The 14,448-nt window shown below is 35.2% G+C and overlaps 1 protein-coding gene across 1 annotated transcript; it reads right to left on the bottom strand.

Moving 5' to 3' along the window:
• Positions 1–3,952: 3,952 nt before the first annotated feature.
• Positions 3,953–7,559, bottom strand: LOC105445182. Its single transcript, XM_011680382.2, has 4 exons — positions 7,208–7,559; positions 6,727–6,790; positions 5,181–5,470; positions 3,953–4,828 (listed from the first exon to the last, which is right to left on the bottom strand). Exons 1-4 carry the CDS (start codon positions 7,557–7,559, stop codon positions 4,245–4,247), a joined length of 1,290 nt encoding a protein of 429 aa, XP_011678684.1. The 3' UTR covers positions 3,953–4,244.
• Positions 7,560–14,448: the final 6,889 nt, after the last annotated feature.

The following is a 14,448-nucleotide window of genomic DNA, read 5'->3' as shown; positions in this document are numbered from 1 at the left end:
GGTTTTGTATCCACGATTAAGGTAAGGAATTCGCTGAGGGCAGAATATTAACACTGATCATATCTCAGGAGATATTGTCGTTTACCTTTGTGTTGTCATGCTTTAAGCTTTTCCTATGTTGAAGAACAATTTAGAATGTCACTTTGTTCATGTTTCAAGTAAATTAATCATGTGAACGTGTAATTTATAATTCTGTGAACTTTACATCAAGGTTTTGAATTTTACCGTAATACGTTTAACCTTCGGAGCGTTTACAATTTAACCATTCATAATTCCTCGATTTGAACAATGCAAGTTGTACATGCTCCCATCCCCTTTTCTCTCCCTCTTTCGTTTTCTATTCAATACTGTCTGTCTGTATGTCTCTATTTGTTTCTCTCTTCAGTTCCCACTCCCTCTTTCTAAATACTTCTATCTTTAATACAGTTAAAAAATATTGTTTTCGTATTTCTCTCTCTCTATATATACTTTATAAATATTTTGTAACTGTGTCTCTCGCAAATGCTCCTCTCTCTTATAAATTTATTATCAGTTGTGTGTAAAGTCCCCCCTCCCCTCCCCTTCAAACCTGCATAATATGCCACTAATTATGGTTCTAGTCATTTGAAACCTTACCTCCCAAAATAACTGTACTTATTCTAAGAGATTTATTATATTCTTGCCTATTAATCTCCAATAATTCCTCCACCAAAGTGTATGAGAGAGGCATAAAACAAGAATAATGAACAGTTTTTCAAGAAGACATGGACATCGCCATTTTCCTGATAACGTGACTATGTGAAGTCGTTTATCGCGTAAATGTATTCAAATGTATGTGTGTTACCTTCCCAGATGTGTGTGGTGATGATGCATTTCTTTCACCTGCTATTATCCTTTGTACTAAAATTGCCAGAAAGCAAATTGCATGAATAAGTTGGTGCTCCTCCGGGGTAAAGGTTTCGCAAACATGAAATAGATTTGTCAACTGCTATATTTTAGTATTTTTAAATGAATTAAAATATTACTGTTCCCCTAATATACATTTCTCGATAATCATAACTTTAACTTCTCAGCTATGATTTTCCCTCATTGAAAGGAAAGGGTTTTATCATTGAGTTAAAAAGTATGTCAAACTAAAGCTTGGTGCATGATACATGTACACCTCCGTCTGGTATGTCACATTATTAAGCCAAATGGCTGCGCCCATATCATGCTAAAAGGTAGTACATCATTTCAAGATTATCCTCATTCTTGAACTCTTGATCTCTTGAACACTTTTGTAAGGAGTAATTTGCATCAAAAGGCAGGAATACATCTCATTTTCAGAATACCTACACTTATTTTTTGGCGTGAGGTTTCCTAGGCGAGGGTTAAATCTATGCCCCGTCTCTGTGGTGTTCAATACATGATGCCTGTACCCGTCGATGACAGTGGGTTGAATTATAATTGTCTAATTATACTTTCCCCGCATCTTGATCAAAAACACTTCACACATTAAAGAAATATCAATGCCAGACGTATATTCAAATGATTTATTAAGCACTTGTGTGTGTGCAAACTCTATGATTCTCTTTCAATTCAAATTGTATTAAGCTGATGAGCGATCTGATAGAGAAATAGATATTTATGATATTTTGAGGAAGACAACGAAATGGTATTTATCTCTTTATACATTCGAAATAAAAACAATTTAGTCACTTTATTTCTTACACAATCGTCAGAGTATCAATTACAGACTTCCCCAGCCTTTGTAAAATACATGATGACAATTTCATATCACTTTAAATATCAAATATAATTTCTTTGATCAACTAAATTTGCAAAGTGCTACACACCAAATCACACATTTGCAAAGCGAGAAAACACATAAATCTAGAGTTTAACGTTTAATGTAACGCGTAAAGTAATAAATGTTCATTTGTATATTGTATAGTATATGTTATTAATCCATTAAGAAATTAAGAAAATCGCTTTCATAGTTAATATTTGCATTCTCATTGTTAACACCACAACTAGCTATACAAAAGCTAAATGTTTTTTCTGCTCCTGAGACAACTGGTTATATGTTTTACCATATTTACCTGTATCTACACTGTCTACATCTAAGTCTTCTTTCATAGTTTTCATGTCTAACAACAGGCTTTAAATATTTTAGGTACTGAACGATTGTTCATTTGAAATACATGTATGTATAAGACCGGAATTCCAATAACAGCACTGCAGAAAGCAAAATCAGATTTAAATACATGAAATATGACGAGATAAGATATTAACATCATAATCATTATCACAAACATTACAAAGAATTATTATAGCTTTAACACCAAATGTATCATTAAACACACAAAATATACAGTAATGCAACGTTATGATAAAAGGGTACCTGAAGTTCCTTTACCACAGATGGAAGGTTCTATAGGAGATGTTCCTAAAAGGTATTCATTATATCATTTTTGTTAACCTTTATATTTTTTCTTTTCGTTTTTATGCATTGGAAATATTTAAGACAGTTTAAGAGGTCTTTTAGGTCTGGTCAGACAGCTGTGATAAAAAAAAAATATCAAAATGTGACTGTGTTTTATATAAACAATCAGTAATGTATGCCGATGTTTTACGGGATCACCAAAATGAGATAAAAACTGACTCAGTTTTGCTATTAGAATTCACATGCTCAGCCCAGATGGATATATGGAACTAACTAAACGCACTCACAGAAAAAACTCACACACACACACGCACACATACACCCACATACACACACACGCACGCATGCACACGTTGCATTGCATTTTGGTCTGAAATTGTTTAGCTCTGTCTTGTCATATTTCCAATTTAATGAATTTGAATATACATGCTTTTCTTTTGTGATATGCTTCCAAATATGTTCGTGCTGTTCCATCTGGTCTGTACGTCGCATCACGTTTTCAGGATAACAATTTTCGGAAAAGAACGACGAAGCTAACACATGGGTTTCATCTTTTCCACTTCTGACCGATCTCTTTTAGTTGTTTTAAAGGTAATATACAAAGTTTTGTTATGGGGTCATGAATTTGTTTCAAATGAGCATATTGGAAGCATATGCGATCATACGATATTCAGTGATCGTTGTCGCGGTTGGAATCGAGTTTAAAGTTATGAAATTGTAAATAATAAACTCTTTATAATTTATAGCTCCCTCTCAAGTTCAAGATATTAATTAAGCTATAAATCAATGTTTCTTTACTAAAATTGACCGATAGCTATTCTGGTTTCGAAATTATATATCACTACTACATATTCTGAGATTTCCATGGTCGCAGCTACCATTGTACGTCCGTAGGCGCTATTTGAAATTTATCAAAAATTTACCGGGAGCACCGGTAAATTTTTATATTCAATTTTTCTCGAAAGTAGAAGTGCTTTAGGGGCTAAATTTCTAGTGCTTATAATACATCCACAGGGACATCCAAATGTATCAAAATTGTAAAGAATCACTATCCACCCAATTTTCAAAATTTCCCAAAACTTTGTATTACCTTTAGGGTGTAACGCATTTTCATTTAGTAGCTATAGGTCGTCTATTTCCCATGTGTCTCCGTCCAAAATTACATATATGTGTTGTGTAACAATGATTGGCCTATATCCCGTTCTATAAAAGACTGTCAATGTAGCCTAATTGTCAAAGTTCCGCTTAGTCCATTTGTAATTGACAATATTACAATTTAGAATAACGCTATTTACGGCTTACCACCATGTCTTTGTGTTTGACAAAAAGACGTTATTTTTAGCGGACAATACATTGTATAGATGTCCATGAAGAAAATATAGAACAAATCTATTGTACCTCTAGCATACACAAGTAAACTGACGAGTATACCAAGTGGGCCGAATGACAAATGACCAGCCTTACTATACACAAACGTTCAGGACGTCAAAAATTTACAGGTACTTTGGTAATATACAATCAATTTTAATATTTTGAATTGATGTGATTCATTACTTTATTCATTCATGTGTTTCGTTATTGTTTCACGTATTCATTAACTTACTTATCTGTTACTTATCTATTACGATGTCTTACGTCCACTGCGGGACGCTTCATTAGGCCGATTATACCGACGGATCTTTGAAAGGTTATCAGAGAAGGGCAGTTCTTTAACCGGAACACCATATCCTCGGGTCAAGAATCATTGGCGCCAAAGACCAGTCCAAGAGTGGACTTGAAACATCGCAAGCTAAAATTTGCGTGAGTTAACTTGGCTTGATGAAGATTCTCTAGTGATTCCTTATGAACTTAATGCTCTGTGGGACACATCCATTATTATCTTTACGAGGAAAAGGAGCAACATTTTCTCCGGGGATGTATCAATAAGAACGAGTTGAGAAATCAGATCTTCTTCGTTACTTATAATTCCATCTACATGACTTTTATCCAAGGTGGTGGATTCCTCGTTGGGTTTGCCAACAGAAGAAAACAGAGGGGCTATCTGAGACATATCTTCAGGTAGGACTTGAATTTCATGGCTGGACGATTGTTCAGCAGGTTGAATGCAACTTACATTGGTCATAGAATCACCAGCATGAACTTCTCTAGAGGACACGTCTTCAGAAGTCACTTCAGATGCATCCAAGTCCTCTGTACTGCGTATAGGATGTTGATTCCTACTTCCATCTGTCAAGTCCTCCTTGGTTTTGGAATCCATGTCTCGAGGGGTGTGGTCATTGCTTGCTGTAGCTTCCTGCAATACCTGGGTGTCGGTCTGTCCTTTGTTCTGGTCCTCTTTTAGAGAGGTCTCATCTCTAGTAGAGAGCTCCTGATCATTAACGTCTTTGTTAACTGATTCAGCACCGATCTGTTCTTCTGCCACACCTGACCGGCAGCAAGAAAGAAATCAAATAATAGTTTTTTTTCGCAAAACACATCGAATCGGAATTATCGTGATTGTGTAGAACTTATTGCATCGAATTAAAAATTTCTTTTCTTATGTTTACCAGGTAGTAGAAGAGAACCAGTAAGTAGCAGTTTTGCTTTTTCTTGTGCACAGCTATAATGAGGAAAATGCTAACTTAAAGTCGAATTTAACTTGCTTCAGAAAATACTATTAATCTGACTCTAAACACATGGGTCGTATTGTACGTCAAATATAACAGTATGTTGATGAAGTGTTGAATGGGGTCTTTATTACGAAACTACAACTGTTCTCAATACAAATATACATTACCTTCGCTGAGATACAGGTCTGCAAGGTTGACCAACTTAGCAGCTTGCAGTGCCTTCCTTAGCTCAATCCGTTCATCTTTCCTGGACACACCTTCTCTCCATTGTTTCAGCATATGACGAGTTCCATCACTGGTAACACGGTTGAACTTCACATTGGTCATGAGCGCTCTCTGTATATCACCATGTAGGATTCCTAGCTGACCAGCAAGGCTGTCGATCTTGGCTTCATCGTAAAGATCGTCAGCTATCTGCTGTAATATGCCTGCAAACTCATCATCTGGGGGCTCCTCTCTAGAATGGTACACGGTATTAAAAAAGACAAACATGGGGCGGTCAGAGAACGTATAGGTATGACGAATCAACTTAAAAAATAATCAAAATCTTTAATTGAAATAAAAACAACCGGAACAAAGTATGTTCTTCCGGTGATGTGACCATACTCAACATGCTTAAATTATTTATATAAGTTCATTAACGGATTTCACTTTAACTCTAATCACCATATACTAGAATGCACCTAAGATTCTTATTTTTTGGTTAATGAGTTGTGATATTATAATCACTTCTGCTTCTACATAATCACTGGTGATCATGACATTTCTAAACATGATTTTGGATTCATAGAACATAACTGCTGCCGTACTTTTAGGACTGGTATTAGGGACTTTTAGATTGAGTGGACGAGAACACGACGAACGCCGACTGATCATGCGTGTCAACGTACTCAACTGCCCATGTTGACTACAATTAGAAATCTTTTAGATTGCACTCGACGATATACATGCATGCAGGAAGTAACTAACACTATGAACATGTGGGACAAAGAAAGAGGACAAAATATACAGTTTCTTATTCTACCCTCGACAATTAGACCATTTTCGTAATGTAACCAACTTTAATGCACACGTCTTTGTGAAATGCCTCACTACAAATTTCATTCACCTGATAAGAATAATAGTAATTCAATAGTCAGAATGTAAACTGCATATATCAAGTGTTGCTAGGTAGGTCAAGCCAAAAAGTTTGTCCAACCTAGCAACAACTAATGTACGCAGTTTGGATTATGTCTATTGAAATACTTCACAAAGACTTAAGCATTAAATTTTGTTACATTACGAAAATGGCCTATTGCTGTAGTAGAACATCCCTTCACTGCTATTATGTAAACATATGTAGAACAGGTGAATATGCATGTGACACCTGTTCTACACATTTTTACATAATAGCAGGGAAGGGATGTTCCTTTGTCTACCTGAGGAACTGTATATTTTATGCGCAAGCGGGATATACTAGTACCGTACTAGATTTAGGAAAATCAAGGTTGACGCATTCTCGATCGCCGACTGAGACGACGTGACGCATGCGCAGTGCCTTAAAATGACGTCACACGTCACAGTCAAAGCTGTTAACGTGCAAATCTAAAAGTCCCTAATGACAGTCTAGCACCACTCATTGTACACACAAATATACATTCCGTAGTAGTTTTGTCACTATAAGAGAAATAATGCATTCATTGTTACGTTAAGTGTAAAGTTATTTCATCTCACCCTGCTTGTAATGTATCACTCCTTCCCAGTCCTCCGATTGAATTATCCTCAAATGAAGATGTACCTGTCATGAAGGAATGAAGTCGGTTTGAATGAGAAAAAAAAAATAATATAAGAGAAAAAATTGAATGTTCTTTATCATTCACTGTATCTTTATTTTTTATTATTTACTTTTAAAATGTAAATAGTTCACAAGCATTACATAGCTCTAGTTTCGTGGATGATGTAATCGAAAGGCGTTATTTATGGCATAATGACAACAAAAACAAACAAATTTTGGACTGTGACAATCTCGATATTGTCAGTATTTTCAGACTCGCAAACATGGGGTAGGGAGCTATAAACAACATATTGGGCTTGATAAGCTTCACACTATCAATATTTCAATAATTTGCCAAAAATGGGATGGGAGTTATACAGTATAATGTAAATACTAAATACGAGTTGGAAAAGAAAATCAGATTGGAAAAAAAAGTCTTACCAGCCTGATCTTGTTTTCCAGAAGTCACCCAAGGAATGAAACTCCATTGATGTGTCTCTGCTTTCTTCTTCTGCTCTGCTGATCGTATCTCACTTTCTAGTTGAATTTTGGTTCTCAGCTTCCAGGTCTCACGGTTAAGTTGCTGCAAACATTCTTCTTTATAGTCAAGCTCCTTCTTCGAGCTTAATTCTATTGACTGTTTTTCCTTCTCAAATTGCGCTCTGTCTCCCTCTCTTGCTTGCTTTAATTCTTCCACTTGCTGTCTTAGAGTCGTCTCGTTCCGCTTTTTCTCCTGTACAATTTTCGTCAAAGTGTCTAAACGTTGTTGCTTAGAATCGAGTTTCTTCGTCATGTCTGCTGCCAGTGAGCGCTTTTCTTTCCCAGTCCTTGCTCTTTCGTCCTTCTTTTCACTCTGTAGTCGCTCAACCTCACGTCTTGCCTCTTTCTTGGTTCTCTAAAAGAGCGACTTACATCTTGGATTCTTGCATATCTTCAGATTGTTAGTTGCGAACGCTCTGTCGCCTTCTTGAAGGCATCCGTGTAGAAGGTTAAGCCACTCGAACTGTTCCTCATCTGAGTGAATGCGATTAGGCCATACTACTTCGTAGATAGCAGTGACCTCGAGTTCCATTAATTCATTTCTCGATTCGTAGATGCCTCCACAAGGAACTAAAGCACATAGAGGGGCCTTCTCTATCCAATCGAAACATATCCAATGAGTTTACTCGAAATTACGTCCAAAGTCATGATGATGTTTAGACATCTACATACCACACATACGTCATATATATATATATATATATATATTTTTTTTTTTTTGGGGGGGGGGGGGGGAGGGGAGGGGTCGAAATAAAGTCATGGAGAAAATCTGAAATGCTTCTTCGTCTCTGTGTGTGTTTATCAGTGCTCTCAGTGGCATTGAATATGCTGCCATATTTAAGTTGTAAAAGTAGACAAATGAAACATTTCAATGGTTGCTATATGGTAATTTTCTTTAATGAGGAAATATGTCATAATCCCAAAGACGCATTGCGTAATCTACGCCTGCATAACACAAGTAAATTCAGCTTGGTTGCAAGCTTGGCAACCTTGGGCAATTTTTTTAATAGCCATATTAGCATAATCATCTAATTTGCATATGTGCAATATGTAATAATGTTGCTAATCTCAATCCAGGAAGCCTGAAAACATGGATACAACGACTTTTTAAAGGGTTTTCTGTAACGAGGAATTCATTTCTGACATCAGTTTTTGATTCAAGTATTCCAATTGTCTTAAATAGCATAATTAGCATATGTACAATATATGGACTTCATTGTCACATCTATAAAGCCTAACATGGTGCAATGCAACATTGTAAATCACTTTTGAAAGACTAATAATTAATTCATGAGAAAATATTCCATGTATATGTAGTATAATTAGCCTAATTAGCATAATAATATAAATAACATAAATGTGGAATGTGTAATAATGTTAGTTATCTTAATCCAGGAAGCCTGAAAACATGGCTATTACATATTACTTTTCCAGGAATTCTGCCACCACCTTGAGCAACTTCCCGGCTTTCACTCTCAATGGTTCTCGCTGTGGTAAACATAGACAGATCATAGTTTGCACTGTTGTATTCAACATCCCTGGCCTATGTATGTACCTGTCTCACCACATCATCAATTTCATCATTATCATAGGACAAGTCCACTCCAAAAATTACTTACTTTCAATAGAAGCAGAAAAATCAGACAAACCAATCAAAACAAGTTTGAGAAAAATCAGATAACTAATAAGAAAGTTATGAATATTGAAAAAGTATGTAAAACTATGGAACAATGAGAATCACAACACAAATTGCCAATATGGTTATTAGTTTGTGACGTCATGTCCTAACTAGTTATCATTTGCTTTATATAGTTTAATCCCATAAATTTCCCCTTTTAACCCCCAAAACTTGATGTCCTCATGCCTTTGCCCAGGTTATATGATTATATTGCGTGCCTGACATTTCACAAAATCTTGATACTTTTTTCTGAATATTGTATATTCATAATTATTGATGTTTATATTAATAGTTTATCAAAATCCACATTTTTCCTGAATTAACTGGAAAAAAATTACTCTATATTAGTGCATCCACACAAAAACATAATATTACTATCAATCTAACTTGGATGCTGGTGTAAAAAAAGATTCTTAGGGAGAAAATTGTTCTGCTTCTATTGAAAGTAAGTTATTTCTGGAGGAAACTTGGCCTTTAACCATCTTCAGTGTGTTTCTGACAGTCACTCTAAGGGTATGTTTATGCTCAACTTTTTCTGGCCAGAATCAGGCATCTGTTTAATACGCGTTTAGTCCAAAACACGGTTGCGTCATTTCTCACTTTTGTAGAATCACCGAAAAACGGCGATCACGATCGCCGATCGTAAACCCACGAAAAGGTGCGTTTACGATCGGCGATTCTGTGGAAGCATAAACGCACAATCATTTGTAAACGCGTTTAAAGATAAACTTTAGTACTGGTAATGCGATTGCATTGTGAAAGAAAAGGTGTGGAAAGGATCAGAAACAGTTGATCATGTAGCATGTAAGTATTGGGGTGCACTGCAAGGTTCTGGAGTCATCAAAATCATAATAAATTTGACCGAGTCTTGGTAAAGTAACAAGCACTCACAAAAAAAGCTATATATGGGACAACACACATGGTGTCGGGGCTAGTACTACCTTGATTTCCTTGTCTTTCTATGCTCATTACTCAGCCAGTATACATTTTCTTCCAAAATTGTTTGGCACATGTCATTTATTTGTAATCTTGAACATTCAGTGTAAGTTTCGTTTGATTCTGTGAGAATTTTTTTTTTTTTTACCAGTACTGGAGTTTATCTTTAAATGGGGTCAACGCACTGACCTCTAGTGGGTCTACGTAGCATGCGCAGTGCAGGTTTGCGAATCCAGCTGCAAGGCCGAGGAGCCAGAGAAGTGAGCATAAACAGTACACCGTGGAACTGAGCGTTTACGATGAGCGTTTCAAATCGCTCATTCTGCCTTCAAAATTGAGCTTAAACGCACCCTAAATCCTAATTAGGCTAATTATATTACATCTACATGGAATATCTTCTCATGAATTGACGGTACATTGCAAAATGTATTTGAGAATTCTTTTAGTATCACTCATGTAAATATTAGATCATTAAATAAAAACATTAATGAATTGCATTTACTGTATGGTCATTCTATAAAACAAAAATTTGATATTATTGCCCTTTCAGAAGTTTGGAATGTTACTAGTGTAGACACATTCCCATTAACAGATTCTGTTTTGGAGGTTAACTGCCGCCAGGAGAATGAGAGAGGAGGTGGAGTAGGAGCAGGAGCATACATTCACAAACAAGTGAATCATGAAATACTTGAATTTAACGTTGCTCCTGCAGAAAGCTTGTGGTTAAAAGTGTCTAAGAATAATATTGATAACTTTGTGATAAGTACGATTTATAGGAAACCAAATACGAACATTGCTGAGTTTCTAAACGGCTCACTTGGTGTATTAGAAAATATAAATATTGGTAGAGCAAATGTAATTTTAATAGGTGATTACAATATTGATCTTTCACTAACAGGTACGCCAAAGATATCTGATTTTTTGAGCGCAATAGAATCTACAGGAATGCAACAGATAATTTCGTCGCCGATCAGGATGGCAAATTTGACTTCGTCTCTCATTGATCATGTGTATACTAATTTTTATAATTACGCCATTCATTCAGGCGTTATTGAAACTGATGTTTCGGATCATTTTCCCATTTTTGTAATCTTAAAGGTCCAAATGGTTCAGGAAAGAGCTCTTTTGAGAGGAAGGTTACTCGCTCATATAGAAAATACAACGTCTGTCCATTTCAAGAAGATCTGTAAAAAAAACTGAATTGGCAGCATATATATAGATATGAAAATGTGAATGTAGCTTATGAGAATATTTATGATATGTTTGTAAATGTGTGTGATAAACATGCACCTAATGTGACATTTAGCAGTTCAAAGAAAAGATCTACACCAAAAAAGAATATCAACAGGTATTGTAAAATCTATCAGGAAGAAGCATAAACTGTTTAAAAAATCTGGGTCATCACATTTCAATGAAGAGTATGGAAATGAATACAAGAAATATATAAATATGTTAGTGACTATTATAAAGAATGCTAAAATAATGTATTATAGCGAATCCTTTAGCGAAAATAGAAATAATATGAGGAAGGCCTGGGGAATTATCAAAGAGTTAATAAGTAGAAATGATAAAAATAAGAAAACAAAGATTGAACAGTTAGTTATTTGTGATGAGGGAACGAATAAAGTTGTGTCTTCAGATTAGGGCATAGTTAATGAACTTAATAATTATTTTGTTTTTATTGGATCAACATTAGCAAAGAAGATTCCAACTGTTAATCTGGAATTTGAAAACTATTTAGCTAGAAGAAATGAAAAATCTTTTTTTTGGAAGCAAAAGAAACGGAAGTTTTTGATAATCTAAATGCTCTCGTTGCTAAGAAATCCCATGGATATCACAAATAGCCAGTAAGATTAAATAAGGATACCCTTTATTGCTGCGCCACTGACGTACATATTCAGTTTGTCATTAGAAAAGGGAGAGTTCCCAGATGCATTGAAGACGGCAAAAGTGACTCATTTATACAAAGAAGGACCAAAGACCGGCTCTTGAAATTACAGGCCCATTTCTGTTGCACTGGTCATTGCAAAAGTCTTTGAGAAATTACCTAATGGTCGTCTAATGAATTTGTCTAATGAAGTTTTCATTGATAAATCTTGTAGATACACTTATAAAATCAATGAATAAAGGTAAACCAACGCTAGGTATTTTTATAGATTTTAAGAAAGCATTCGATACTACTATTGATCACGAAATCCTTTTATGAAAGTTTAAAAATTACGGTATACGAGGTATAGTATTGCAATGGTTTCAAAGTTACCTTTCAAATAGATCGCAAGTCTTATGCTACAAGGAAATAGTGTCAAGTAGGAAAAGGATAACATATGGTGTCCCTCAAGGTTCAGTCCTCGGGCCCACTTTGTTTCTATTATATAGTAATAATTTACCATCTTCTACTAAATATTTTGAATTTGTATTATTTGCTGATTATTCAAATCTATTTCATACTTTTAATAAAAAACAGAAAGAAATAGATATGAATGAAGTAAATATCACATTTTTGGAAGTCCAAAAATGGTGTTTTGTTAACAAGTTCACAATAAACTTAAAGAAAACAAATTATATGCTCATTAAGGGACAAAGGCAATCATGTGAAAGTAAGGGTATTTTAAAACTCAGTGATACAATGATAGATAGAGTCAGTGTAGCATCTTTCGTAGGAATTCAAATTGATGAAATCTTGATGTGGAAGGAGCAAATTCAGAACATTAATAAGTGTATACGGAGGAAGATTGGACTACTGTGTAAGTTGAGGCACTATGTGCCTAAGCACATTCGCATGCTCTTGTATAAATCCTTTATCCAGCCGCACATACTTTATGGTATTGAAGTTTGGGGAAGTTAATATAAAAGTCATTTAAATCGCATACTATTGGCACAAAAAATGGCCATGCGTGTGATAATATTTTCCCCATTTAGAACAAGTTCAAAGGCACTGTTCGTGCATCTAAAGGTATTAGATGTGCATAATCTGTTCGAGCATTCAGTATCGACCTTTGTATATGATCTGCAGTAAGGACATCTACCACATTCGTTGATGGATTACTTTGTTTTAATGAGAACCAATCCCGACTTATGGTTCTCCCTTGAACAACATTTTAAATTTTTAAGTTTAAAAATATTCTTTATTTGAATCACTTATACGCTATTGGAACTCTGTGAATTTCAATTCCAGCAACAAATCTCTACGTAAAATATTAAGTTATAGCTAATTGACAGGTTTGGTATGACATGATATATGATTAACTTAATTTGTACAGTATGGTTTAACTATGGTTATTTTCTTTTTCTTTGTAACCCATGTACATGGATATGTATACGACATGTTATTTATGTTACCCATTGGAATACATTTTGTAACATTGTGTTATGTTGTTTGTAATCAATTCAAATTCAAATTTAAAAAATGAATTAATGTATAGTCTTACAAAAGGTGATTTACAAAGTAGCATTGCACCATTCTTAGGCTTTATATTCTTAGGCTTAGGCTTTATATATAATTCCTCGTCATGGAAAATCCTTGAAAAGTCACATTATCCATGTTTTCAGGCTTCCTGGATTAAGATTAGCAACATTATTACATACTGCACATATATGCTAATTAGATGATTATGCAAATTATACTACATCTACAAGGAATATCTTCTTATGAATTAATGATAAGTCTTTCAAAAGTGATTTAAAATGTTGCATTGCACCATTTTTAGGCTTTATATAGATAAACAATTACAATGTATGGTTTGAAATCCATACATTGTACATATGGTAATTATGCTATTTCAGACAACTACATTACTTGGAAACAGAAACTGGTGTCATAAATAAATTCCTCGTCATAGAAAACTCTTGAAAAGTCGTATTATCCATGTTTTCAGGCTTCCTGGATTGATACATATTCCTGAGTACCAGCTGCAACGCCTCCAACAACTCCAGAACTCAGCGGCCAAACATTTAACGCTCACTAAAGGCACCACTCACATCTCACCCATCATCCAGGCACTCATTGGCTTCCTGTCCGCCAACGCATCATCTTCAACGTCATTCTTCTCGTCTATTAAGCTCTTCACTGCACTTCACCCTCATACATACAAGACCTAGTACACCTCTACGAACCACCACGACGACTCCGCTCTGCTCACATCCAACTTCTTTGCATCTCACGTTCACGGCACTCCTGGGGAAGGCGATCATTTTCAAGTTCTGGCCCTGAACTGTGGAACTCATTCCCTCCTCACCTCCGAAATGAGAACTCCTACTCACGGTTCAAGTCTTTGTTAAAAACGTTTCTGTTCTCAACATATTAGTTTGTTTTATAGTTATGTCGTATATTGTACTACCCTTTTATAACTTTTATTATTGTAATATGCTTTGTATTGTATTATTCCATTATTGCAAATTATGTCCTGAAGTATGTTAAACTTAAACTTATGTGTATTTTACTTTATTTCTTGAATTACTTTATGGTCGTTTGTCCACAATTATACAATGTTCACACAACTGCGCCAGGAGTGTCATTTTCGATAGACGT

Source organism: Strongylocentrotus purpuratus, unplaced genomic scaffold (assembly GCF_000002235.5).
Source record: "Strongylocentrotus purpuratus isolate Spur 01 unplaced genomic scaffold, Spur_5.0 spur5_scaffold_1, whole genome shotgun sequence".
Taxonomy (NCBI): domain Eukaryota; kingdom Metazoa; phylum Echinodermata; class Echinoidea; order Camarodonta; family Strongylocentrotidae; genus Strongylocentrotus; species Strongylocentrotus purpuratus.
The sequence above is the reverse complement of the archived record's forward strand: the minus strand, read 5'-3'. Positions and strand labels throughout refer to the sequence as shown.